The 27,511-nt window shown below is 38.1% G+C and overlaps 1 protein-coding gene across 12 annotated transcripts in view; it reads left to right on the top strand.

Moving 5' to 3' along the window:
* Nucleotides 1–27,511, top strand: part of WDR33 (WD repeat domain 33) — a 107,248-nt gene that overhangs the window by 26,348 nt on the left and 53,389 nt on the right. For all 12 annotated transcript variants that reach the window (XM_060624804.2, XM_078451427.2, XM_060624802.2 and 9 more), the window contains exons 2-7: nt 12,980–13,206; nt 15,043–15,111; nt 15,701–15,805; nt 18,348–18,443; nt 18,630–18,781; nt 20,496–20,593. In XM_060624804.2, coding sequence (XP_060480787.1) covers nt 13,003–13,206; nt 15,043–15,111; nt 15,701–15,805; nt 18,348–18,443; nt 18,630–18,781; nt 20,496–20,593 — 724 coding nt within the window. In that variant the 5' untranslated portion in view covers nt 12,980–13,002. The remainder of the gene's footprint in view (nt 1–12,979; nt 13,207–15,042; nt 15,112–15,700; nt 15,806–18,347; nt 18,444–18,629; nt 18,782–20,495; nt 20,594–27,511) is intronic.

Genomic DNA, 27,511 nt, shown 5'->3' with positions numbered 1-27,511 from the left:
GGGACAGAGAGAGAGAGAGAATCCCAGGAGGGACAGAGGAGAGAGAGGGAGGAAGGGAGAGAGAGAGAAGCGGGGCTTATTTGAAGTGGGCCTTGTGTTTTACCTGAAGCGGGGCTTGAGCTCACCGGATCTGGGGCTCATGCTCACCTGAAGCATGGCACAGGCTCACCCGAAGTGGGGCTTGAGCTCCCCTGATGTGGGACTCGAACTCACAAACCATGAGATCATGACCTGAGGTGAAGTCAGATATTTAACAACTGAGCCACCCAGGTACCCTGGAAAAATATATTCTTAAAAACAAAACTGAATTCTGACTTCTGTTTTTTAAGTTGAGTGAGACGGTGAAATTTTACAGTGTTTTACATTGAGTTTTTAATACACCGGAACATTAAATACTACCAATGAAACAAATCTCATTTATTTTGGGCGGTAACACATATAATAGATGGTTCAAATAGAATTTGAACACCTACAATTCAAAAGGTGTTGAGTAAGTTTCTTCTCCTCCTTACATTAAGTCATCTAATTCCCTTCCCCAGAAGCCATCACTGATAGTGTTTCTGGCATATCTTTAAAAAAAAAAAAAATTTTTTTTAATGTTTATTTATTTTTGAGACAGAGAGAGACAGAGCATGAATGGGGGAGGGCATAGAAAGAGGGAGACACAGAATCGGAAGCAGGCTCCAGGCTCTGAGCCATCCGCCCAGAACCCGACACGGGGCTCGAACTCACGGACCGCGAGATCGTGACCTGAGCTGAAGTCGGACGCTTAACCGACTGAGCCACCCAGGCGCCCCTGGCATATCTTTTTATAAGTGATACAAGCATAAACAAATTTGAGAGTGTTTATAGCATACCACTGGCCTGCTTTGTTTGTTTGTTTGTTTCATTCCAACCAAGATAGTTTTATTTATTTGTTCTTTTTAGATTCTGTGGAATTTCCCATTTCTTTCTAAGGTGTATATTCATCAAGTTGAAAGCATAACTTTATTATTTTCATAAATAAATTTGGAAAGCTTAGGAATTGGTCAGGTTTTATTGGTTATGTTTCTTGTGAAATTTCTTGTAATTTGTAATAATATCTTAAAATAATAATTTCTTGTAATTTGTAATATCTTAAATTAATAATGTACTTCATAGTTTGTAATAAGTTCTTCTGTGCTAGTTATTTGAATTTAATTCTGTATAGCAGTGGCAAGTTTTCAAATTAAGGTCAGAACTACTTTCATAATACTAAGATATTATTAGGCCTTTTTACTATGTTGACATTTGTATGTATGGTGTGAAAGCAGTAATGGATAAAGCTCTTGGCTCCTTAGCATGGTTCAAGGCAGTGGTATCAAATTTCTACTAATAGTCATTTTATGTTTACTACCACCTTATACTGGTAGTTGGAAAGAAAAAAAGTCAATTTCACCTGAGAATGTTATTGGTAAAACATTAAAAATAATTTAATTAAATATCAACCCTTGAGAATATATATATATATATATATTTTTTTTTTAATGTTTATTTCTGGGAGAGAGAGACAGAGAGGGAGGGAGACAGAGAATCCCAAGCAGGTTCCACACTGTCAGTGCAGAGCCCAACTTGGGGCTCGAACTCACTAATTGTTAGATCATGACCTGAGCCGAAATCAAGAGTTGGATACTTACCTGACTGAGCCACCCAGGCGCCACTTTGGTTTTGCGTTTTTAATTTATTTAATTAATTTTTTAAATGTTTGCTTATTTTTGAGAGAGCACCGATGGGGGAGGGGCAGAGAGAGTGGGAGACACAGAATCTGAAGCAGGCTCCAGGCTCTGAGCTGTCAGCACAGAGTGTGTTGCAGTGCTCAAACCCATGAACCGCAAGATCATGACCTGAGCTGAAGTCTGATGCTTAACCAACTGTGTCACCCAGGCGCCTCTAATTTATTTTATTTTAAAATTTATTTATTTATTTTGAGAAAGAGAATGCGTGTATGCCCAGGGAAGGGGCAGAAAGAGAGGGGGAGAATCCCAAGCAGGGTCCGCATGGCCAGCATGGAGGCTGATGTGGGGCTCAAACTCACAAACCCATGAGATCGTGATCTGAGCTGAAATCAAGAGTCAGATACTTAACTGACTGAACCACCCAAGTGCCCCAATTTGTTTTTTATTATTATTATAATTATTTTTATTTTTTATTTATCCAAAGTGGGCTCCACAGTGACAGCAGAGAGCCTGATGTGGGGCTCCAACTCACAAGCTGTGAGATCATGACCTGAGCCTAAGCTGGATGCTTAACCAACTGAGCCACCCAGGCCTCCTTCCCCCTCAAGTTATTTTAATTCCAGTATAGTTAACACACAGTGTTATATTCGTTTCAGATGTACAGTGTAGTGATTCACCTATTCCATACATCATCCAGTGTGCATTATGACAAGTGTACTCCTTAATCCCCATTACCTGTATCACCCATCCTCCCACCCACCTTGAATATATGTTTTTTTAAATAGAGCGTTCTGTGGATTAAATCATGTCTCTGTAAAATTTATATGTTGAGGCCCTAACCCCCAATGTGATGGGATTTGGAAATCTGGCCTTTGGGAGATAATTAGGTTTAAATGAGGGAATGAAGGTAGGGGCTTCCTGATGGGTCCCTATAAGAAGAGACACCAGAGTACTTGCTGTCTCTTTCTGCCATGTGAGGACACAGCAAGAAGGTGGCTGTCTGCAAACCAAGAGCCTGACTGTGCTGGCACCCTGATCTCAGATTTTCAGCTTCCAGAACTGTGAGAAAATAAATTTTTGTTTCAGCCTCTCAGTCGGTACTAGTTTGTTATGGCAAGCCAAGCAGACTAATGGATAGTGTGTGATGAAATGGGAAGTGTGGATAAAGCACTTTTGCTATTTACAGAAGTACAGTAGTTCCCTGAGGAAATTATTTAATATTCATATTAATATTAATATTCACTTTTTACAGAACCTGGTGTTTTACTTGAAAGAATGACAGACTGTTTAATAGAAGCAGAGCATGGATAGTGAGGGAGGAGACCAAGTTAACAATATCAGGAGTGAAAGAGGAGCTATCACTACCGATCTTATAGACATTAAAACAATAATAAGAATACCATGAACAACTCTATGCCCAAAATGTGACAGCTTGAGTGAAACTGCTCAATTCCTTCAAAGAACAAACTACCAAAACCCACTCAGAAGGAATAGATAACTGGAATAGTCTTCATCTTTTTTTTTTTTTTTTTTTTTTTTTTTAAGTAGGCTTCGTGACCAATATGGGGACCTACATGGGGCATGAACTCATGTCCCTGAGATCAAGACCTCAACTGAGATCAGATTTGGATGCTTAACCAACTGAGCCACCCAAGTGCCCTAGAATAGTCTTCTTTTAAAGAAACTGAATTCATAGTTTAAAACCTTCCAGTGGAGGAAACTTGAAGTCCATCCAGATGGTTTCACAAGTGAATTCTACCAAACATGTAAGAGGAAAAGATACCAAATCTACACAGTGTCTCCCAGGAAATGTTAGAAGGAATACTTCCCAATTCATTATATGAGGCTTGATAATAAAACCAGATAAAGATGTTACAAGAAAAGAAAACTATGTTAATATTCTTCATGAGCATAGATGCAAAAGTCACGACAAGATGTGAGTTAAATTCCACCAATATATTAAAAGGATGATACATCATGACCAGTGGGATTTATCTTGGGAATGCAAGTGTGTTCCACATTTAAAAGTTGTTGAGGCTTATTTACTGTATTAAGACTAAGAAAAGCCATATGAACATCTGTGTACATGGAGAAGAAGCATTTGACAAAATTTTTCATACTTGATAAAAATTCTTACAAACTAGAAATTCTAGGAATTGAGTTTTTCTTTTATGTGATGAAGGGCATCTACAAAAGTATATAGCTAATGCCATAATGCTTACTAGTGAAGACCATGTTTTCTCCTTTAAGATGGAGAAGTGTGATAAGGCAAAAAAAGAAATAAAAAGTTTTTAGAACAGAAAGGAAGAAATAAATTGCCCGTATTTGCAGATGATAATGATTGTCTATGTAGAATACTTCAAGGAATCTACAAGAGAGATTCTAGGACCAACATGTGAATTTAGCAAGGTTGCAGAATATATGCACAATGTATAAGAATTAATTGTATTTGTTTATACTAGCAATGAACAACCAGGAATGGAAATAAGTAAAAAACAGTACCACTTAAGTGGCACCAAAAATAGGTGTAAATCTGACAAAGTGTATACAGGATCTGTGTGTCTAGAACTACGAAACACTGATGCAGCAAATCAAAGAAGGCCTAAATATTTGTAGAGAATTACTGTTTGTGGTTTGAAGACTCAGTATTGTTAAAATGTAATTTCTCCTCAGCCTGGTGCACCCAGATCAAAATCAGTAACACTTTTTTTTGTAGATAATGATAAACTGCTTTTAAAAATTATAAAATGGCAGAAGAACACAGATTGCTAGACCATTTGATAAAGAACAACATAGTTGGAGGATTTGATCTGAAATGTAGCTGATTTCAAGACCTTCTGTGAAGTTATAGTGATCAGGGTATTGAGGTAGACCCATAGAAAAAATGCAGTCAGTTGATTTCGATAAAGGTGTAAAGGCAATTCAGTAAAGATAGCCTTTTTTTCCACATAATGGAGTCAGAACAATTGGACAGCATATGAGAAAAAAGAATTTTAAACTATCTTATACCTAATGTGGCAATGAACTGAAATAGATCAGAGATCTAAATGTAAAATGTAAAATAATACAATTGGCAGAAGAGAACAAAGGAGAGAAATCTTTGTAACCTTGGCTTAGATGAAATTTCTTACATATGACCAAAAGCATAACATAAATTGATAAATTGGATGTCGTTAAAATTAAAAACTTCCACTCTTTGTGGTGTGATTCTTGATTTCGACTCAGGTCATGATCTCATGGTTCATGAGTTTGAGCCCCTCACTGCTAGTGCAGAGCCTGTTTGGGATTTTCTCTCTCTCTCTCTCTCTCTCTCTCTTTCTCTCTTTCTCTCTCTCTCTCTCTCCCCCTCCCCCCAATAAACTTAAAAAAAGATAAAAACTTCCATTTTTTGAAAGATACTCTGAAGAGAGTGAAAAGAAGTGGCAGACTGAGAGAAGATATTTGCAGATCACATATCTGACAAAGATTTTATATGTAGAGTACAGAAATAATTCTGAAACTCTATAATAAGAAAAAAACCGAATTAAAGAATGAGCAAAAGATTTGAACCCGAAACTTCACTGGACACGATGTATGGGTAGCAAGTAAGGACTTGAAAGATTCTCTGCATCATTAGTCATTAGGGAAATGCAAATTATAGCCACAGTGAGATGTGACTGTACGCTTGTTAGGGTGACTAAGAAAATAAACAATCCTTCTCTCCCTAGCTGACAATATTAAGTATTAGTGAGGATGTAGAGCAACTGGAACACACACATTCCCACATACAATACATTGCTGTGGGAATGCAAAATGGTACAGCCACTTTGGTAAATCTTTTGAAAGCTTCCCATAAAGTTAAACAAAAACTTCCATGACCCTGTAGTTTTGTTTTTTAATTAAAAAAAATTTTTTTTAATGTTTATTTTTGAGAGAGAGCACTAGTGAGGGAGGGGCAGAAAGAGAGAGGGGAACAGAGGATCTGAAGTGGGCTCTGTGCTTACAGCAAACAGCCTGATATGGGGCTCAAACTCATGAAACCACGAGATCATGACCTGAGCTGAAGTCCGACGCTAAACCAACTGAGCCACCCAGGCGCCCTCCACCATTGTAGTTTCAATCCTAGATATTTACTCAGGAAAAATGAAGACTTAACAGTTCACACAAAAACTACATGTGAATGTCAGTAGCAATTTTGTTCAAATTGTCAAGTGCTACAGGCATTCTCCTGAATTGGAGAATGGATAAACAAAATGTGGTATATCCATAGAATTCAATAATAAAAAAGGAATTATTGGTGGGGGGCACCTGGGTGACTTAGTCGGTTAAGTATCTGACTCTTGATTTCAGCTCAGGTCACGATCTCATGGTTTATGGGATTGATTGAGCCCCGTGTTGTGCTCTGTACTGATGGTGTGGAGTCTGTTTGGGAGTCTCTCTCCCACTCTCTGCCTCTCCCCTGCTTATTCTCTCTCTCTCTCTCTCTCTCTCTCTCTCTCTCTCTCTCAGTAAATAAATAAAACTTAAAAAAATGGAATTATTGGTACTTGCTACAACATTGGTGAATATCAAAAGTGTTAAGCTACGTGAAAAATGCCAGACTCAAAAAGGTACACAGTGTGTGATTCTATTTATCTGACATTCAACAAAAGAGAAAAATTACAGTAATGGGAAACATCAGTTGTTGCCAGGGATTAGGGGTAGTGATAGGAGATTGATAACAGAGGGTTCTGCATCTTGGTTGTGGTTGTTTGATGATTCACGCTTTTTTTTTTTTTTTTTTTGATTCACGCTTTAAAAAGCGCTGCTGCTCACGGAGTGCCTGGATGGCTCTGTTGGTTAAGCGCCTGATTATAGATTCTGGCTCAGGTCATGATCTCGTGGTTTTTCTCATTTAACCTTTCGTCGGGCTCTGTGCTGACAGTGTGGAGCCTGCTTGGGATTCACTCTCTCCTCTATCTCTTTCTCTTCCCTGCTCTCTCTCCCTCAAAATAAATAAACATTAAAAAAAAATCTCTGCTGCTTGGTTTATATCCCATACAGTTAAATCAGAATGAAGATGAGAGACTTAAAGCCTGCCTTTGGGAACTGCTGGTTTTGGCTCATACTTGAATCTTTGAATTCCTTATTCCTAGTTTAGGAGATTACTTTATCTAGAAAATGTTGCATCATTTTTACTTTTGCAAAGATGAATTCAGTAATCCAGTGAGACTTCGTTTGTTCAGTTTTTATTGGCTTAAATAGTTGGTAAGTTAATACATAATCCAGTTTAAAAAACACATAAAAATGGAAAAGCTCTCTTGTTTTGTATGCTAATGACAAGGGGAAAAACCACACTGAGTTTATCTCCATTGAAACAATTGATAGTACAGATTTCTTTATCCCAGAATCACACTTGTGGAATATTGAATTATTTTCTAATTAAGTCGACAGCCAGAATTATGTTCACGTGTGGATTATATGTAAAAGCTCTTGAAATGGCACAGAAAACAATCTAAAAGCCCAAGTATAGTATTAAGTAACATGTTAAATTGGTCAAGTTCAGTATCCACTAAAATGTTTCAGTAACTTCACAGCTAAGTATGCAGTGCAAGCTCCTTACCCCAGGTTATGAAGAGTTCTGCAGTTGAAACTGTGGCTGAAAGCTATAAAAGTTGGAAAACTCCTACACTGAGAGTTAAATAAAATTGATTTTTAGGGGTGCCTGGGTGGCTCTGTTGGTTGAATGTCTGACTTCAGCTCAGGTCATGATCTCATGGTTTGGGAGTTCGAGCCCTGGATTGGGCTTGCTGTTGTCAGTGCAGGGCCTGCTTTGGAACCTCTGGCTCCCTCTCTCTCTGCTCCTCCCCACTAATATATTCTCTCTCTCTCAAAATAAACATTTCAAAAAATTTGCTTTTTAACGTCCAATTTAGTTATCAACAAATTTATGGTAGTCTTAAAATGCTCTTTTTTTTCTTTCCTTCCCCCCCCCCCCCCCGAGAGCGAACAAGTGAGCAGGGGAGAGGGGCAGAGGGGGAGAGATAGAATCTTTATTTTTTTATTTTTTAAGTTTATTTTGAGAGAAGGTGCAAACTGGGGAGGGGCAGAGAGAGAGACTCCAAAGCCGGCTGTCCCTGTGAGTGCAGAGCCTGATGCAGGGCTTGAAACTCCTGAACTGTGAGATCATGACCTGAGGGGAAGTCTGACACTTAACCGACTGAGCCACCCAGGCCCCTGATGGGGGGGGGGGGGGGGAGAAAACCCAAATGGGGGAGGGGCAGAGAGAGAGGGAGGCTGAGAATCCGAAACAGGCTCTAAGCTGACAGTGCAGATCCCAGTGTGGGGCTCAAACCTACAAACAGCAAGATTGTGACCTGAGCTGAAGTCAGATGCTTTATGGATTGAGCCACCCAGGTGCCCCTCATGTTAACATTTTTAATCAATTTTTATTGAGATGATTGTATGTTTAGTGCATTTGGAAGAAAAATACCAAATGGGGCGCCTGACTGGCTCAGTTGGTTAAGCATCCAACTTTGCCTCAGGTCATGATCTCACAGTTTGTGAGTTTGAGCCCTGTGTTGGGCTCTGTGCTGACAGCTCGGAGCCTGGAGCTTGCTTCAGATTCTGTGTCTCCCTCTCTTCTCTGCCCCATCCCCACTCATGCTCTGTCTTAAAAAGTAAATTTAAAAAAATTAAAAAAAAAATACCTAATGGTCCCATGTACTTTGTCTAATTTCTCCCAGGGGTAACAGCTTGGAAATGATAGCACAATATCACAAGATGAGATTAATATTGATTTTAATCTGTAGATCTTATACAGATTTCTTGAGTTTTACTGGTGCTCGTGTGAGTAATTTTCTGTAATTTCATTATATGTATATATTTGTGTATTTACCACTACAGTCAAGATCCTTAACAGTTCATCACCACAGTAGTTCCCCTTTTATAATCACACCCCTTCCCTATCCCTAACTCCTGTTCTCCATTTTTGTTATTTTGTTATTTCAAGAATGTCACATAAATGACAGTGTACAATCAGATATAACCTTTTGGATAGGTTCGTGTATCTGCTACCACAGTCAAGATCAGAATCGTGAACTTTTAAAAACTACTTATATAAACAGCTGTCTTGTTTATTCTTTAAAAAACTGAATGGTCTCATTATAATTTCTCCTAATTTGTTGAGGATTCACATTTATTAAAGATTGGGCAGTGAAGAAAAAGAGATCATGATGATGCTTTTGTTACCGGCCTTGTTTACCACTCATGTAGGTCCCCTCAAAGTTCTGGGACTTTGTAGGTATCAGATCTCATTTAGGGTAGACTATTCATCCCAGGACATATTTACTGGTTTGGCTATCAATAGTCTTAAAAATTTTTTTAAGTTTATTTATTTATTTTGAGAGAGCATGAGTGGGGTAGAGAAAGAGGAATTCTAAGCATGCTTACATGGTCAGCACAAAGCCTGACATAGGGCTCAAAATCACAAAACTGCGAGATCATGTCCTGAGTTGAAATCAAGAGTCAGACGCTTAACCAGCTGAGCCACCCAGGTGCCCCTGGAGATCAATAATCTTAAAATAGAGGTTTCCAGGCTAAGGTTCTGACAGTGGAATCCAGGTTTGTGTTAATCATGTGGGGATCTTAAAACCTTTTATTATTTTTAAAAGTTCCATACTTATTGTACTTGCTATCCTAGCTCTTTAATGCATAGATAATTTGCTCTTGGTTAGAATTATTTCATCTCAGTTTGGGAAAACAAGCTTTTTTTTGTGATCAGAAGCTCTGATTACTGGTTGACATGGTAAGAATTACTTGATTTGATTATTGGACCAAATTCTGCCATAGCTACTGTAGTCAGGCACAATACCTACTTACAAACTGTCAGTCTTTTGATAGCAGTGTGTGTGTGTGTGTGTCTTTTGAACCTGTCAGGTAGTTAGTGCTCACTGATAAATTGTTGAAATGAATTGAATTTCTCATTATGCTTCCCTTTGCCATGGGGATTTTTCAACTGTTTCAGCAATTTCTAAATGTGTGTGTATTCATGGCTGGGAACTGCCTCAGTACATTTGGTAGTGCCTGCTCATTACCCTATATTAATTTTTCTATCTAATTTCCAACTTAAGTCTTACCCTTACTAATGAATACCTTCCTGTTCTTTCTCTTCATTGTACTATTTGTTTCATAATTTTTGAGGCTTTGTTAGCATTCATGTACAGTTTTTGTTACTTTATTTGGAGGCTTAGGTTTAATAAAATGAGTTCTTGTTTAGCACAGTTCTACAATGTGAAATTTGTAATGACTTATTGAAGGAAAGCACTTACGGTTTTTTTCTATTCACTTTTCTATCTTCAGGTATAATTTTGGTATAATTGCCACATGATGAAGCTTACAAAACCTGTTACTTTGTGTCAGTTGCGACAAGAACCATAATTATAATGCTGGTATAGACTTGTGTGCACAAACAGTGGAGAACTAAGTCTGGATATTCCACTTTGTTCAACAGACTAGTCACTGTGTTGGCTAACAGAATAGTAGATTTCATTTAAAATAGTATCTTTGAGCAAAAAGAATCTTGGAAGTTATGTACATTAACTTCCTTGTCCAGGTTGAGAACACATAGGCAGAAAGTTGAGTGGTTTGCTTATTTTTGGGGGGTAGTTGAAAGCTTGAAGGCTAAGAATATGCTGCAAACTCTTGTGAACTCAGGAGTCTTTGTATTTGCCAAAAATAGAGATGGGTCCAACCACCACAAGGTCTGAAATCTGTTCTCTGAACTTAGAAGTGATACTCAGTAAATCAGAATGATATGCTATATGTGGTGCAGGGTATAATATAAAGTAGGCACTTGATGAAATTTTGCTTATTGCTTGAAACATTGAAGGCTTGTGTGTACAATAAAGACATGATGAGTTCATTGTTTCATGTGGATTTTTTTTCCTTAGCCATTTGGTTTTCTTGTTAGTATGTAGTGTTTAATAATCATACCCAAATTACTTGTCCTCTCTGTACCTTAGTTTCTTTCTTGTCCCACCTTCCCTCCACACTAGATAGATGAACATGCTTTGGGGACAAACGTGAGTGTAGTTTAAGTTGTTCTGTTAATGTAGCTTAAGTGAATAATAGAGTAAGTAGAAATCACAGTAATTATGAAGGATAAAGCTCTTATTTTCATTTTCTCCATTTGGTGGTATATAGTTCCTTGAAGTGTAGCCCCTAAAAATGTTTGTTTGTTTGTTTATTTGTTTTTAAAAATTTATTTTAGGTAGGTTCCATGCCTAGATTGGGGCTTGAACTCATGATCTTGAGATCAAGAGTTGGAGGCTCTACTGACTGAGCCAGCCAGACACCCCTAAAGATGTTCATTTGATTTTTATTTATTTTTGAGCTTTTTAAAACAATTTATTATTTTTTTTTAGAGAGAGCACAAGCAGGGGAGAGGGGCAGAGGGAGCGAGAGAGAGAATCCTAAGCAGGCTCCCTGCTCAGCACGGAGCCCCAATGTAGGACTCCATCTGATGAACCTGATGTCATGACCTGAGTCGAAATCAAGAGAATATTTTTTCTGTTCAGATGTTAGTGTTGCTTGTATGAATATGTAAATACACAATGCTGAGAAACACGTTTTTGTGGTAGTTGTTTTGATCCTGAAATTAGATATACATACTTTCCACATTCATATGAAATAGGATAGTTTATTGCTCTTTTTACACTATTCCTAGGAAATTTGAAAGGACAAAAAAGATTAAAAATTAGAAAGAAAAAGAAAACTTTTTTTTACAATTTTTTTTAATGTTTATTTATTTATTTTGAGTAAGAGTGAGAGCCCACAAGTCAGGGAGGAGCAGAGAGAGAGGGAGAGTGAATCCCAAGCAGACTCCGTGCTGTCAGCACAGAGCCTGATGTGGGGCTCGATTTCATGAACTTCAGGATCATGACCTGAGCCGAAATCAAGTGTCAGTCACTCAACTAACTGAGCCATCCAGATGCCCCCCAGATTTAAACATTTTTTTAGTTATTCTTGCATAAATAAAATGGGGTTTTATGATAAGCTTAATATTTTTATTTATTTTAAAAAAATGTTTATTTTGGGGGGCACCTGGGTGAATCACTTAAGTGTCTGACTTTGGCTCAGGTCATGATCTCGTGGCTCCTGAGTTCAAGCCCTGAGTCAGGTGCTCTGCTGACAGCTCAGAGCCTAGAGCCTCCTTCTGACTCTGTGTCTACTTCTCTCTCTGCCCCTCCCCTGCTTGCACTCTGTCTCTCTTCCTTTCTCAAAAATACATAAACATTAAATTTTTTTTTTATGTTTTTATTTATTTTTGAGACAGAGAGCTGGGGAGGAGCAGAGAGAGGGGGAGACACAGAATCCGAAGCCAGGCTCTGAGCTGTCAGCACAGAGCCCGACGTGGGGCTCAAACTCACAGACTGTGAGATCATGACCTGAGGCGAAGTCGGATGCTCAACCGACTGAGCCACTCAGGTGCCCCCATAAACATTAAACAAAAAGAATTTTTTTTTTCTAATGGAAAAGAGTGTGTGAGCAGGGGAGGGGCTGAAAGGGAGGCAGACAGAGAATTTGAAGCTGGCTCTGTGCTGACAGCAGAGAGCTCAACATGGGGCTCGAACCCACGAACTGTGAGATCATGACCTGAGATGAAGTCGGATGCTTAGCCACTTGAGCCACCCTAGTGCCCTGAAAACTTCATATATATATATATATATATATATATATATATATATATATATATATATATATACACACACACACACACACACATTTTTAAAATTAATTATTATATATTTTTTTGAGAGAACACAAGTTGGGGAGGGGCAGAGAGAGAGAGAGGCAGAGAATCTGCACTGTCAGCACAGAGACTGATGTGGGGCTCAAACCCACAAACTGTGAGGTCATGACCTGAGCCAAAGTCAGACTCTGAACTGACTGAGCTGCCCAGACGCCTCCTGAAAACTTAATGTGAACAGTTCTCAGTGGTTCTACCCTACCCCCTACCTCACACATGCACAATACTCAGCACACACACCCCACACTGTTAAAAACTGTGGTTTTTTCCTTCCGTCAGCCTGAATTTTGTAATAAATGCTTATTAGCACTTATTCTGTGAATTGACCTTTTTAAAATATATAACTGGTCTCTGCCATTAAATCCAATAGTTCATTTTGTAAATAGGTTGACTAAAAGCTAGAAATGATACTCATTTGAAAAAGGAAGAGAAGTGTAAAAAGTAACTCATTTAAAAATATTTTCAAGCAGTGCTTAGTGCTGATGTTTGTAGTGAAAGTACTTTTTCCCTACCCTAGTGTCCTAGAACGAAAACTTCACCATGGCTACAGAAATTGGTTCTCCTCCTCGTTTTTTCCATATGCCAAGGTTCCAACACCAAGCACCTCGACAACTCTTTTATAAGCGACCTGATTTTGCCCAGCAGCAAGCAATGCAACAGCTTACTTTTGATGGAAAACGGATGAGGAAAGCAGTAAACCGAAAAACCATAGACTATAATCCATCTGTAATTAAGTATTTGGAGGTAAGTTAATGTGCTTCTGATGATCAAACTTTGTCTTTTTTTAAAAAAAGAAAGTTTTTAAAATACAGGGTTATAAGCATAGCTGTGTCCTTGGATTAATGGGATGGAGTGCAGTTCCAGAGTGCAGCTGGTCACCAGTACATTTTGACTCTTTGCATGTGTGAGTCTTCTCAAAAATTGTGAAATTTAAACTCTAATTTAGAAATATGCCTTGTTCTAAAGTTCATAGCAAATCTCAGAAAATGGTACTTTAATCCCTAGGCCAGCCTTAAGACACTTGTTAAACCCACGTACATATGAAATGTTGACACTACCAATATGAGGATATTCCTGTGAGAACACACGTTCAGAATAGCGGTTCTGCATGTCTGAGGCTCTGGCGCAAGGCACAGGGACTCTTCAGGCCCTGCTGGGGGGTGGCACTCACAGGCAGGATAGGGGTCTGCAGAAACCTCTGTCTGATCTTTCTCCCTTTGAGTTCTTTATTTACTTGTCTTCACCAAGGAATTAGTCTCTGTGACTCGCTTTTGATTACTAACCCTATTACTTTGATCAGGTTTTGGTCTTCTCTGGCCTCCAATGAAGAAAATGTTTGCTTTTTCTTACCTGAGACCTGTTAAAGACCTGTTGGCATATTGGATATAATTAGTATGTTGCAGACATGAGAAAAAGATTCATTCAGAGGTGAAGACAGATTTAGTTTTTTCCAGGTAATTCAGTTGCAAAACTAGTCTAAGAGAGCTTGAGATGTCTTAAGACAACCAAGGGCAGGATACCAGAAATTGTTTTGTGCTGAGGATTTTGAAGAAATTGAAGACATCTGCCTATCTATCCCTTATTCTTTTTCCTTTTATTAAAGTACGGTGAGAATGGTCAGCAATATCTTGGATGATTGGTTGGGGATGAGGTGTAGTAAAGAGAGGAGGGAGATTCTAAGCAATGTAGGTAGGGTAAGAGCTCTCTCTCTCTCTCTCTCTCTCTTAATTTTTAATTTTTTTAAATGTTTATTTTTGAGAGAAGGGGAGAGACAGAATATGAGTCGGGGGGAGGGGCAGGGGGCGAGAGAGAGAGAGAGAGAGAGAGAGAGAATGAATGAATGAATCTGAAGCAGGCTCTGAGCTGTCAGCACAATGCCCAGCACGGGGCTCGAACTCACCAACCGTGAGGTCGTTACCTGAGCTAAAGTCAGACACAACTGACTGAGCCACCCAGGTGCCCCTGATTTTTAAAAAAAATTTTTCTGGGGCACCTGGGTTGCTCGGTTAAGCGTCCGACTCTTGGTTTTGGCTCAGGTCATGATTTCACACGTTGTGGGTTTGAGCCCCACGTCAGGCTCTGTGCTGGGAGTTCAGGGTCTCCTTGGGATTTCTCTCTCCCTCTCTCTCTGCCCTTTCCCCATTCATGCTCGTTCTTTCTCTCACACACACAAAAATAAACAAACATAGAAAAAACATTTTTTTCTGTGTTTGAGAGAGAGAAGGAGTGCTGTGTGCACATGAGTGGCAGAAGTGCAGAGAGAGGGGGAGAGAGAAAATCCTAAGCAGGCTCTGTGTTGTCAGTGCAGAGTCCAAGGTGTAGCTTAACCTCACCAACAGAGGTCATGACCTGAGCCAAAATCAAGATTCTGGTGCTTAACCCACTGAACCACTCAGGCACCCCTAGGATAAGATCTCTTTAAGATACCCACTGTTATCTTTGTGTTAGAACCTATGAAAAGGTTTTAATCCTATTTTCTCCCCATTTGATAGCAGCTTACATTCTGTTAATGCTTACTTTAGTTTGAAACTGAGTATAATGCGCCATATGTTAATTAATTAATTTGTTTATTTCAAACAGAATAGAATATGGCAAAGAGACCAGAGAGACATGCGGGCAGTTCAGCCTGACGCAGGTTATTATAATGATGTGAGTATTAAGATGTGTCACACTAGTTTAATAAAACCTCTTTGCTTGGACATTTGAACCTAAAACTATGTGACCTCAAATGCAACATGGAATTTTCTTTTTACGGATTTATAATTAAAACAAAAGATTCCTAAAGAGAGAATATAACATGTATGTACTCCATTGGTTTTTATCTCAATTAAAATTTTTCTTGTACTCTAATGGTGGGTGAACTTTTTATTTGGGGCTTAAAGCCATGTCTAACAAAAGACTGCACTACCTCAAAGTCTGTGGAATACAAAAGCTAATTTTAAATTTGGCTTATTGTGAAACATGTTTTTATTATGTTGACCTTGAGAGGTAATTGGTGAAATCTGGTACTTGATTTTTTTGTTTGTTTATTAATAATGGGCATTTAACTGTCCTGTGTCTCAGTTTTTTAAATTTAATTAATACTGACTGATTATTATCTATAATAATAGTTTTTTTGAAAGTCCTGTATAGTCTTGAATTTGTCTTTACATGTTGAAATAATTACCTTGCTCTGTCCCTGGTTTATGCTCTGTGCATAATCAGGAGCTCTTTAAAACCCAATTTTCTCTTTTTGTAGCTGGTCCCACCTATAGGGATGTTGAATAATCCTATGAATGCAGTAACAACAAAATTTGTTCGAACATCAACAAATAAAGTAAAGTGTCCCGTATTTGTTGTTAGGGTAAGTATTCTTTTGGATGTTTTTTGGAAAAGTTAATCCTGAGTTAATCTGTACATATACTTAACAGGACAGAGAAAATTAAATTATTTTAAATATATATCTGGTATGAACATTAGTGTGTTGCTAATAAATCTTTTGAAATACCCAGTCACTTACCCACTATAGCGACATTGAGTAAGATACTGCTTTTGGATTGTTCTTCATGTTACAATTTCCATAGAATTCTCTGCGCAGGCCATGGATCTATATTGCAGCAGGTCTCGGACTTGCTCTTGAATAGGGATGCTTTTGCTGCTGTTTAGAAAGTGCATCTCAGGGTTAATGAAGACTGTTAGGTGTCACTAGTAAGGAAAACACCTGAGAAGAGCTAAAGACCAATGGTCAACCATAAATATTAGCTCCATTAAGGTACATAGTAGGTACTCCATACATTTGCATGAAATTAAAAAATGTATATTTAAAAAAAATTTTTTTTTTTAATGTTTATTTATTTTTGAGACAGAGAGAGACAGAGCATGAATGGGGGAGGGTCAGAGAGAGGGAGACACAGAATCTGAAACAGGCTCCAGGCTCTGAGCTGTCAGCAGAGAGCCCGACGCGGGGCTCGAACTCACGGACCGTGAGATCATGACCTGAGCCGAAGTCGGACGCTTAACCGACTGAGCCACCCAGGCGCCCCTTAACATTCTTTTTCTTAATGTTTATTTAGTTTTTTTCAGACACACACACACACACACACACACACACACACACACACACACACACACACAGAACATGAGCAGGGGAGGGGCAGAGAGGGAGGGACACACAGAATCCAAAGCAGGCTGCAGACTCTGACCTGTCAGCACAGACCCCGATGCAGGGCTCGAAATCACAAACTGTGAGATCATGACCTGAGCCAAAGTCAGACACTTAACTGATGGAGCCACCCAGCCGCCCCAGAACATCTTTTGAAATGAATAAAATCTGAGTGTTTTGCATCACAGTACAGAAGGGTAAAACTTTATTTGTTGGAGTTCATTAGATAAATTTCTTATATGGTGATCAAACTGTAAGATCTTAGGAGACACTTGCACATAGTGGAGGCAGAGTCCAAATTATAAGAAATTAAAACATAAAAACAGGGTCCTGTGCCTATATAGTTGGTTGCCTGTAGTATTTACTTGGTTACAATCCATAGCAGATAACAGGAACTAGGAAAGTAGGAAGATTTTATTCATAATAGTCAAAGTCGTGATGTGCAGGTAAGCAGTAAAAAGCCAGGTTTACCAAGTAGTCTTTAAAAAAAAATTTTTTTTTTAATCTATTTGAGAGAGAGTGCACGTGCAAGTCGGGGAAGGACAGAGAGGGTGGGGGGAGAGAGAATCCCAAGCAGGCTCTGTGCTGTCAGCACAGAAGCCAATGTGGGGCTTGAACTTGGAAACAGTGAGATCATGATCTGAGCCGGAACTAAGAGTCAGACACTCAACCAACTGAGCCACCCAGGTGCCCCTTGTTTTTAAAAATTTTTGTTTATTTTGAGAGAGCGCACAAGCAGGGGAGGGGTAGAGAGAGAAGGAGAGAGAAAGAATCCCAAGCAGGTTCTGAGCTGTCAGTGGGGAGCCCTGTGTGGGGCTTGAACTCACAAACTGTGAAATTGTTGACCTGAGCCGAAACCAAGAGTCAACACTTAACTGACTGAGCCACCCAGGCACCCCCCCAAATAGTCTTTATGTGTCTCATCCTGCTATTCTGATAAGCACACTTCCAGTTTTCAAGTATGTGTTACAATTTTTAGTTTGGAAAATGCAGTTGTTGTATTTTCATTTCATGTATTTACATTGTCTAAGGAAAATTAGTGTGTAATCTGTCATGGAAACTTGAAAATAAAAAGTTGAGAAAAAAATGTTGTGTTTTGAATTGATAAGCATATGTCACAGATTTCCTTCAGTATACAAATAATGGCATTAAAATATTGCTGTAGTGTTAGTCATGAGTGTTGTATTACATGTTTTGGAAAGTAGATCACTATAAGACTGCTTGATACTGTGAACAGAGGAGAGCTTTTTAAAGTACATTTAGTTGCCAGGAAAAGTTTGATAGCCTTGATGTCCTTAAATTAGCTTTTTTCATAAAACACCACTAACTTTTCTGCTTGAATTGGTCCACTAGCAGATGTAATTCTTTTTTTTTTTTTTTTGGTGACTGACCATTTTATTTGTTAGCCTGCCTTGTATCCTAGAAAAATGTGGTCTTCGCAAATTTTGTTTTTAAAGGTTCTTTAATGTATGTAGGTATATGTAACTTAACCAGGTACTTATAATATATTTACCATTATTAATTTAGTTTATGGGCTAAAGTGCTAGAGCTGTCCCTGCACTGTGTTAACATTTTTTTTTTTTTTCTGACAAAGTACTTATAAATCTGAACTACGATTCAGTGAAAGTATTGTCTATTTAATGGTGATTATTGGATATTTTATAAATCCTTTCTAAGTGCTTTAAAAATTAACTAGATTGAGGAATTGTGACCTTGGATAACCTGTCTTCTTTTTCTTTCCTAGTGGACTCCAGAAGGAAGACGTTTGGTCACTGGAGCTTCTAGTGGAGAGTTCACTTTGTGGAATGGACTCACCTTCAATTTTGAAACAATATTACAGGTAACAGTAATCATCAGACTGTAGCATCCTCCTGTGGTCCTGTAACGAACTGGAGATACAGTTACTTTGTTGGCGTTTTAAACTTGAAATTGGACAAGTAATTGTTGTGAGTTGATGTCTGCTCCTGTAAAGCCTTCTGTCATACATTCTTTTATATAATGTTTAAACTGTTTTATGTTTTCACAGGCTCATGATAGCCCAGTGAGGGCCATGACTTGGTCACATAATGACATGTGGATGTTGACAGCAGACCATGGAGGATATGTGAAATATTGGCAGTCGAACATGAACAACGTCAAGATGTTCCAGGCACATAAGGAGGCGATTAGAGAGGCCAGGTTTATACACAATATACCATTTTCTGTAGTCCCTATTGTCATGGTTAAATTATTCTCTAAGTGTATTCTGGGTGCAGAGATGCATGGGCTCTGTCAGATTCTGGGATACTTTCTGCACCCTATAAACACAATATTTTTCTTTGTTTTCACACATTCACCATTTTGCTGGCACTTTTCTGAAGTAGTGTTGTCCCGGTATCAGCCTTTGCAATATGTTAGAGATGTATTGTCTGCCGCATTTTGCACTGGTTTTCTCTTTTCATTTATGGTTAATAATGTGTATACGTTATTCCTTTTTATTACCTACTGTGTAAGATAAGAATCTTTCATTCCAAATAAAGAATTCAGTCTTTAATTATACAACTGAATAAAATCTAAAGCCTACAGAAAACACCTTCAGAGTTCACACAAAATACAAGAAAAAAAGGCTTAAGTGAAGACCTGGTTGGCTTGGTTATGCCATGACTTCAAAAGGAAAGTGTAGTAGGACTAAAAACTCACAAGTGACCCTGGATGTGGCAAACGTTAATGGAGTAATGAATGGGTTCTTCAAGCTTTGAAACTGTAAGCAGACCATTGTCAAGAGGACTCTAGGACTTTTTCTTCTGATTCACTGTTGAGAACATCAGTTATGCAAATGTATAATAATAAGTGGAGTTTAAAGTATTTTCAGTGAGTTGTATATTTTTACATATCAATGAGATATGCATAGTAAAACTGGAAAACAAAGTTTCAAAAACAAGCCTGACGAATTGCTGCAGCCTCAGAATAAAGCTAAGCAGCATTCTTTACGGTCGTACCGCCCATGTGTGGGAGGAGGTTGACATCTTTATAGAAACATCATCCGCTGCAGTCACTTGTTTCTACGTTCAGAGCCTTAACAAAAATTGTTGGACTGACATGCTTCTGCAAAGACTGTGCTGTAGTGTCCTGCCCATACATTGAGTTTTCACAGTTGGTTCTTTGTTAGTCACAGGACCCAAAAGTTCAAGGAAGTTCTTAGAGGTAGATGAGAAACGTGATGGTCTTTCATGGCAAGGAGGTAAAGATGGCAAAATCCTTTGCAGGAGATTACCTTTGGCTTCAAACACAGTCTGAAGGTCCCTGTGTTAAAGTTTTCCCTAAAAGGAGCAACATTCATGGAATAGCTTGCTAGGGAGAAGGTGTGAAAGTTTTCCACAGACCTTGCAAATAAACGAGAAACATTGTATGTAGTGATGTTTAGCCACGAGTTTTAAAGAGCCTGTCCAAAATTTTCAGCTCATCATGTCATGAAGTGTCCCAGGCAGAAGAAGCTGATGCTAATTTTTGGAGCGGTATTCCTAATGTGATTTAACAGCGTGTTTGTAGGAATATTGCAAAAACAGATTTCATTTAGTTTCTACACTTAAATGAGCTTCACGTTTTCTGTTGGTATGACAGGAAATATTCTACTGTGGGGAGTGTGGGAAGCATCAGTGCTAATAATACACCGGTAAAGGTCTCTGAATATCAATGATTGAAAACTAAGACGCAACTGCTGTGTTAAATTCTTCCTTTGATGAGATGCTTTTGTTAGCTGACAACATTCTCTTTAAGGGCTTCTTCACTCTTGGAGTACTTCCCTCTCCTGTTTATAACGCAGCACAGTGTTTTTATTTTTCCCTGTCTGAGAAGCACAGATAATCTGTTAAATGCTGACTTCTTTCCCCTGCTGTGTGTCTTCATGTAACAGTTTCTCACCCACGGATAATAAATTTGCTACATGCTCTGATGACGGCACTGTTAGAATCTGGGACTTTCTTCGTTGCCATGAGGAAAGAATTCTCCGAGGTACGTGTACTAACAGTCCTGATTGGAATATTTAAATAGGGAAGGCATTTGTGGTTAAATCATCACAATACCACAATACCAGCTTACATCTCCATTCAATTTTTTTACATATACACCGTCTCCGCCAGCCTTTTTAAAGAAGCCTGAACTCTCTTTCTGGTTCACAGTCATTTTGTAGATTTTTATTACTACTAAAATCTTTGAATTCTTTGAGCTTTAAATTAAATACAACTGTTCCCCTTCTGTCATTCCACCCCCCTCCCCAATTACTTGCTTATCTGTATTTATCTGTTAGGGCTATATTCCTTTTCCTGTCTTGTAGCCCAGGTAGCTTTCTCCAACATAATGACACTATATTTTTTATTTACATGGCTCACATTCTCCTGGTAGTCCTATTACAATGATTACCTGAAGTATCAATAGCTGTACTTCTCATTATTGCTGTTTCTGCAAGCAGGTGTTTAAAAAAAATGTATTTTTTTAAAGTATATCACATTTATACATTACATGGCCCACTTGTTATTAAATTTTGGAGGGATTTCTTGTTTACTTTTATTGATTTCATAATTAGAAACTAACGTTTATGATTACTCCCTTCTACAAAAGAAATCCATAGTTTTACCTTGGATTAGGTTAGTTTTAAAGTAAGGCTGTGAAAATGCTAACAATTTATCAGTACCATTTATGTGAAATCAGTGGGTGTTAGGGAATTAACTGTGTTTTATATATGTAATACAAACATTGAGGCAAAAACATTTACATTTAATAAAAACATGTAATCTCATTGGTTTATTGTTAACTAGGAAGGTAGTTTTCTCAAGTGCTTAATTTGAATTTGTACTGATTTAACAAACATTCTACTCCAATCTCTTGATTTCAGTATAGCATAAAAGTAACATCTTCCTCTGACACATAAATGCAGGGTAGACACATGAGTACCATAGACATTGGGTGTCAAGAAATTACTGTTCAGCAATTTTCCTTTCCTTTCAAGTCTTGATTAAATTATAAGCTTTTAACAATGTTCCAGAACTTTATAAAGCCTTCAGTGTTGATGCTTTCTAGATAAGAAAATAAATGCCCTTGATATTTAACCCATATTTCAAGCCAGTAGTTTTTGAAATCATATTTGTTTAAACATTCCTGGCTTTGCACATTTTGTGTGGGTTCATCCACAGTACTTACTGTATGGTGATAGCTAGTATAAGGATATAGTACGTATTAAAGAGTGTACTCACTATGATGGCTATAATATTGTGTAATTTCAGAACTAGATGGAGTCTTTGGAGTTATTTAGCTGGAGTTATTTTATGGATGAGCATCATAACCCAGCAGGAGTAAATGACATGTTCAGGGTCATCTGAAATAAGTTCAGATCCAGGACTAGAATCTTATCACTTGACTCCTTGCCTAATGCTGTGATAATATTGCATCTTTCCTCTTGATAGAAGTCTTCGCTGTTAAACAGAAATAAGACGGACAACTTTTTCTGGGCTTTGAAAATCCTAAGAAATAAAAAGGAAACACAATAATTGTAGTTACTAAAAGCAATATTCTAAAGTATCAAAACAATTATTTTTACAGAGGACTAGGGAGGACCACAATAATTGTGAAGTCTGATTTAAAATCACTATGTATCTTGGATTAAAAAAGAAAACCTGACATATGATAACTTTTTTCAGTTTCATGTTCCAATGAAATGTTACCCAATTTGGTGATGCAGCTGTTTCTAAATAGTACTTAAAAAACTTTTCCTCTGCAATGTAGAATGTATGTGAGATATTCTTCAGATTTGAATTGAGGTGAATTTGGATAATGGTAAATGGATGCTGAATTATTATCTGCTCCTGTAGCTTAAAAAATATACCAGCATCCTGTCTATATTAATTGAGAGTAGAATTTTCTTCTTTATGTGGGGGCTCTTTTAATTTTAAATTTAAATATTTTAAATTTTGCTACGGAAATTTCAAACATACAAAAGTATAATGAACTTCCATGTACTTTTATGATATGTGTTCTAGCTTATTCACGATTTTTGCTTCCTTTTAAAAATATTTTTTCTTAGTACCTCCATGAGTATATGGGACCAATATGAATCTATTAAACCAAGTTAATTGTATCTCCAAGTAGTAGTTCTAGTAGCAGGCAGGTCTGGTATAGTAGATAAGTTATTAGGTTCCAAGTATCCATTTTCTGTCATTCCCTGTTTTTCTAAATTTTCTGAAATTTAGCAGTGATTATAAAACAGTAAAACTGGTGTTATGATTTTCCTGTTCTTTGCTTGTGGGTTGAGGATCCCCAGGGTGATGGGATTCCAGTTGTCTCAAGGCTGCTGTGAAATTCTTCATATAAAATTTGAAGTGAATTTAATTTAGCTTTTATACATAGAAAATTGGATCACAGAGTCAAATAAGGATAGGATCTTCCAACATCTAAAATGCCAGTTGGCCTCTGTGAAGGGTTGCTGTTCCTGTAACCCACATAGACTCTGAAACACTGGGCAGGTAAGCATACTCCTGCATCATGTTAGTGTTGTACATTAGACTGCAACTTGGGTTTAATTATAAGGAAAATATAAGAGCATTTTAATTGAAGGGGGTGTTTATGATCATGTAGTTCAACTCTATCAAATACTTAACCTTTTCTACATCATTCCTAAAAACCCGTCTTCTACCCATAAACATTTTTAGCATTCTAGTATTCACTACCTCAGATGATTCTCTTTTCCAATTTTGGATAGCTCTAGTTTTCAGAAGGTTCATTCATTATATCAGAAATCTGCTTCTGTATGACTTGTCCTGCCTCTGGATAACAAAAAAATTAGTCTATACTCTACTGTCTTCTTCATGGCAGCCCTTTATTTGAAGACTGTCATCATGTCTTCTTAACGTAGACCGTCAGCTGTAAGAATACAGGATCCCTACGCATGGCAGAAGCCATGATACCGTACTACTGACCGCAGGATTTATGGTTACCTTTAAGTGTCCTTTCTGAGATCGTTCTCATGCTTCTTGGAAAAGGAAGAAGTTACACAAGAGAAAGCAATCAGATTTTTAAGGTTAAAACGAACACAGACCTATCGTTACGAGATTTGCTACTCAAAAGATGATGGTGATTGGTCCATAGGTATGAAATTGAATATACTGCAAAATTGAGAAGTGTCATATACCAGTCATTACTAAAGCACATGCAAGTCAGCATATTTTATACACAGTTATTCTTCTTTTGTTTTGTTTTGTTTTTGAGAGAGCAAGCACGCACAAGTGGGAGAGGAGGACAGGGTGAGGGAGAATTTTGAGCAGGCTCCATGCCCAGTGCGGAGCCCGACGCAGGTCTCTATCTCACAACCATGAGCTCATGACCTGAGCCGAAACCAAGAGTCAGACACTTAACTGCCTGAGCTGCCCAGGTGCCTCTATTCTTTTCTTTGGAGCACTCAGTATATGGGCTGGGATTAAAAGAACCTTTAAGCACCAGGAGTACATGAGACTAAATGAGTCTCTGGTTTACTGATACTTATGCATTGGACTCCAAGTGAAACAGAGCCATTAAAATTAATGAGCATATGCTTCTACCATTGGTAGAAGAATCTTTTTAAAAGGTATGACCCCTCTCCTTCTTAAAGTTTAGTAGTGGGGGTGCCTGGGTGGCTCATTCAACTAATTGATTTGGCTCAGGTCGTGATCTCATGGTTTGTGGGGATTGAGCCCTGCGTCGGGCTCCACACTGTCAGTGTGGGTGCTCTCTCCCTCTCTCTCAAAATAAACATTAAAAAAAAAAGTTTAGTAGGGAAGATAAGGTATTTTCACATACTTAAGATGGTGGAGAATATGGGAGAAGAGTCATGATAGCGTTAGAAGTGTAGTTTTACCAGTTTTATCAGAGGTCATGATAGTGTTAGAAGTGTAGAGTTAGAATGCACATGAGAAGGGGTAAAAGCATAGAATCAATAAGAACACTGAAACGAATTTTAGAAGCATAATACTCTTAAAAAAGAACCCAGGTTACAAGTTTTAGCATGCTTTAGTTTTTGTTTTACCTTCTTAGTTTTAACTATAGCCGACATATTACACTTAACTATGTATTGGGCATGTTCTAAGAACTTTGTTTAATCTCTGGTAACCCTGTGAGCTGAATACTGTTTGTTCCACACTTCAAACAAATAACCAAGGTATGGAAAAATTAAGTAAACCTGTCTTAAGGTCAGGTAGCTTATAAGAAGTGGGACTAAGATTTGGACCCAGGGTTTTTGGTCCAGAGTTCATACTCAATCTCTATGTTAAACTGCCTCTTTTCTGTTTTAAAAGTGATATCAACATGGATATAATGATGTCTTCCTAAGCTGTGATGACAGAATTGTAGAGTTTCTTTTGGGGGTGGGGGGGGGGGAGAGGAGGAGTGTAGTTAGAGGGAAGTAATTTAAGTACTCAAGGTCATTTTACTATTCTTTAAAACTGTCCATATTATAGGTTTTCAATGTATGATATATTTAACAACAGAAAAATTAAACTATAGTGAATAGTTTAAACTGAATGGGTTATAAGATATATGCTGGTTTATATAATAAGGACATGGACATAAGGAGTTATCGTGAGATTTATTCGGGGGTAAGGTCTGTTTTTAGTTTTCAGATCTAGCACTCATGGAGAGAAAATGAACCCCTGAGTACACACAACTTAAGAAGAATATTATTAGTACTTTTGATAAATCCCTGTGTATGCCTTCCTTATTGCATTGACTGTGGTCTTTAATAAATGAGATCAATCCCTCTGCAAAGATCTTTTGGTTCAGCAGTGTGTTTTGAAATTTGTGAAGACATGTTTACGAAGTCTGAGTATTCCAAAAATCTTTGATGCTTTACTGGAAATAATTTTACTTATTAAAGTAAACCACATAGTTTATGATTAAGAGACCTACTTTATTTCTATAATGTTTTACAAAACATTCCTCAAGATCCTGTCTGTTCTCCCCCAGACAAAAGCCAGAAACACCCAGTTTCCTTTAAAAGATCCTATTAAAAAAAAAAAAAAAGGTAAAGCAAAAAAGACTGTATCAGAATAACTCCTTCCACTAACATAGCATATTTTAATATTAAAGCTCTTCAAGGACATCTTACTTAATCATCCAAATAATCATGTAAACCAATTTTACTTATGGACACTGATTTTCTTGGTGTTTCCTTATTTTGAGGAAGTTTATTTTAAGGCTTTTTTCCTTCTCTCCTGTAAGGACTGGATTATGGTAGGTTCTTCTATGTAAAGAATCATCTGAGAATGAGTGGGAAAAAGACTTAATAAGTCTTAACAAGACTTCCAAAGCATATTATTTGGAGAAATTAGTAGGGCTCTGAAATACCCATTTTGTTTGTTTATTTGTTTATTTATTTAAAAAATGTATATTTTGAGGGGGAGAGAGAAGGAGAGAGAGAATTCCCACTGCACTGTTAGCATAGAGCCTGATGAGGGGCTCAAACCTGTGAACTGGGAGATCATGACCTGAGCTGAAATCGAGTTGGATGCTTAACCGACCGAGTCACTCAGGTGCCCCTGAAATATTGATTTTATATGGTACATTCACATTTTTACAGGAATTGTTTTCAGATTTTTATATTGGGCTTTATTCTTTCTATTTCTGTACTTAATTTCAAATGTTGCACATAATAGACAAAAAACTTGTTGAAAATAGATCTGTGGCTTTCTTGGGAAGCCAGAGTTGCATGCTGTTGCCACCAACAGTGTTTTAATTAAGAGTCTAGCAATTTCCAGACACTTTTATATAAAAGATTCTGGTTTCTTGACAGCAACAAATCACAATGATTAATAGTTTAGGCAGTTGAGGGGCACCTGGGTGGCTCAGTCATTTAAGCGTCTGACTTTGGCTCAGGTCATGATCTAGAGAGTTCGTGAGTTTGAGCCCTGCATGAGGCTCTGTGCTGACAGCTCAGAGCCTGGAGCCTGCTTCCGACTCTGTGTCTCCCTCTCTGCCTTCCCTGTTCGTGCTCTGTCTCTCTCAAAAATAAACATTAAAAAAAAAAAATAATTTAGGCAGTCGATTCCCAGAAAGAATGTGCATCTTTGCATTAATTATTTTATAATTGCTTCAGCTATTTATTTATTTGTTTGTTTGCTTGTTTATTTACTTCTGAGAGAGATAGAGACAGTGTGAACAGGAGAGGGAGAGAGAGAGAGAGAGGGAGACACGGAATCCAGGCAGGCTCTAGGCTCTCAGCTGCCAGCACAGAGCCTGATGCAGGGCTTGAACTCATGAATGGTGAGATCGTGACCTGAGCCGAAGTTGGACACTCAACTAAGCCACCCAGGTGCCCCTGCTTCAGTTTATTTTGAGTGAGGCTGAAATTTCCATTTGGTGATGAATTAGTTACCTGGTTATATTGTTAGAGCTTCCCAGCTAATTAGATCTTTCATAGTTAAAAAAAATTTCTTTAGGGGTTCCTGGATGGCTTAGTTAAGCATCCAGCTCTTGGTTATAGTTTTAAATTATTATTCATATTTTGAGGTGGGGGGTGGGCAGAGAGAGGGTGAGAGAAATCCCAAGCAGGGTCTGTGCTGTCAGCGCAGAGCCCAACGCTGTGCTCAAGCTTATGACCTTTGAGATTATGACCTGAGCCGAAACGAAGAGTCACCCAGGTGCCCCTATCTTTGGTAGTTTTTTTTTTTAATGTTTATTCATTTTTTGATAGAGACAGAGCATGAGTGGGGAGGGGCAGAGATAGAGGGAGACACAGAATCCCAAGCAGGCTCCAGGCTCTGAACTGACAGCACAGAGCCTGATGTGGGGCCGGAACTCACGGACCATGAGATCATGACCTGAGCTGAAGTCGGACGAGCCACCCAAGCTCCCCTCTTTGGTAGTTTTTAAAGTTAAAATTCAGAGCATTGCAAAGAGCTGATGAAATTA

The sequence above is a fragment of the Panthera onca genome, chromosome C1 (assembly GCF_046562875.1).
Source record: "Panthera onca isolate mPanOnc1 chromosome C1, mPanOnc1 haplotype 2, whole genome shotgun sequence".
In the NCBI taxonomy this organism is placed as follows: domain Eukaryota; kingdom Metazoa; phylum Chordata; class Mammalia; order Carnivora; family Felidae; genus Panthera; species Panthera onca.
Note: the sequence above shows the minus strand (reverse complement) of the source record. Positions and strands in the feature narration are given on the sequence as shown.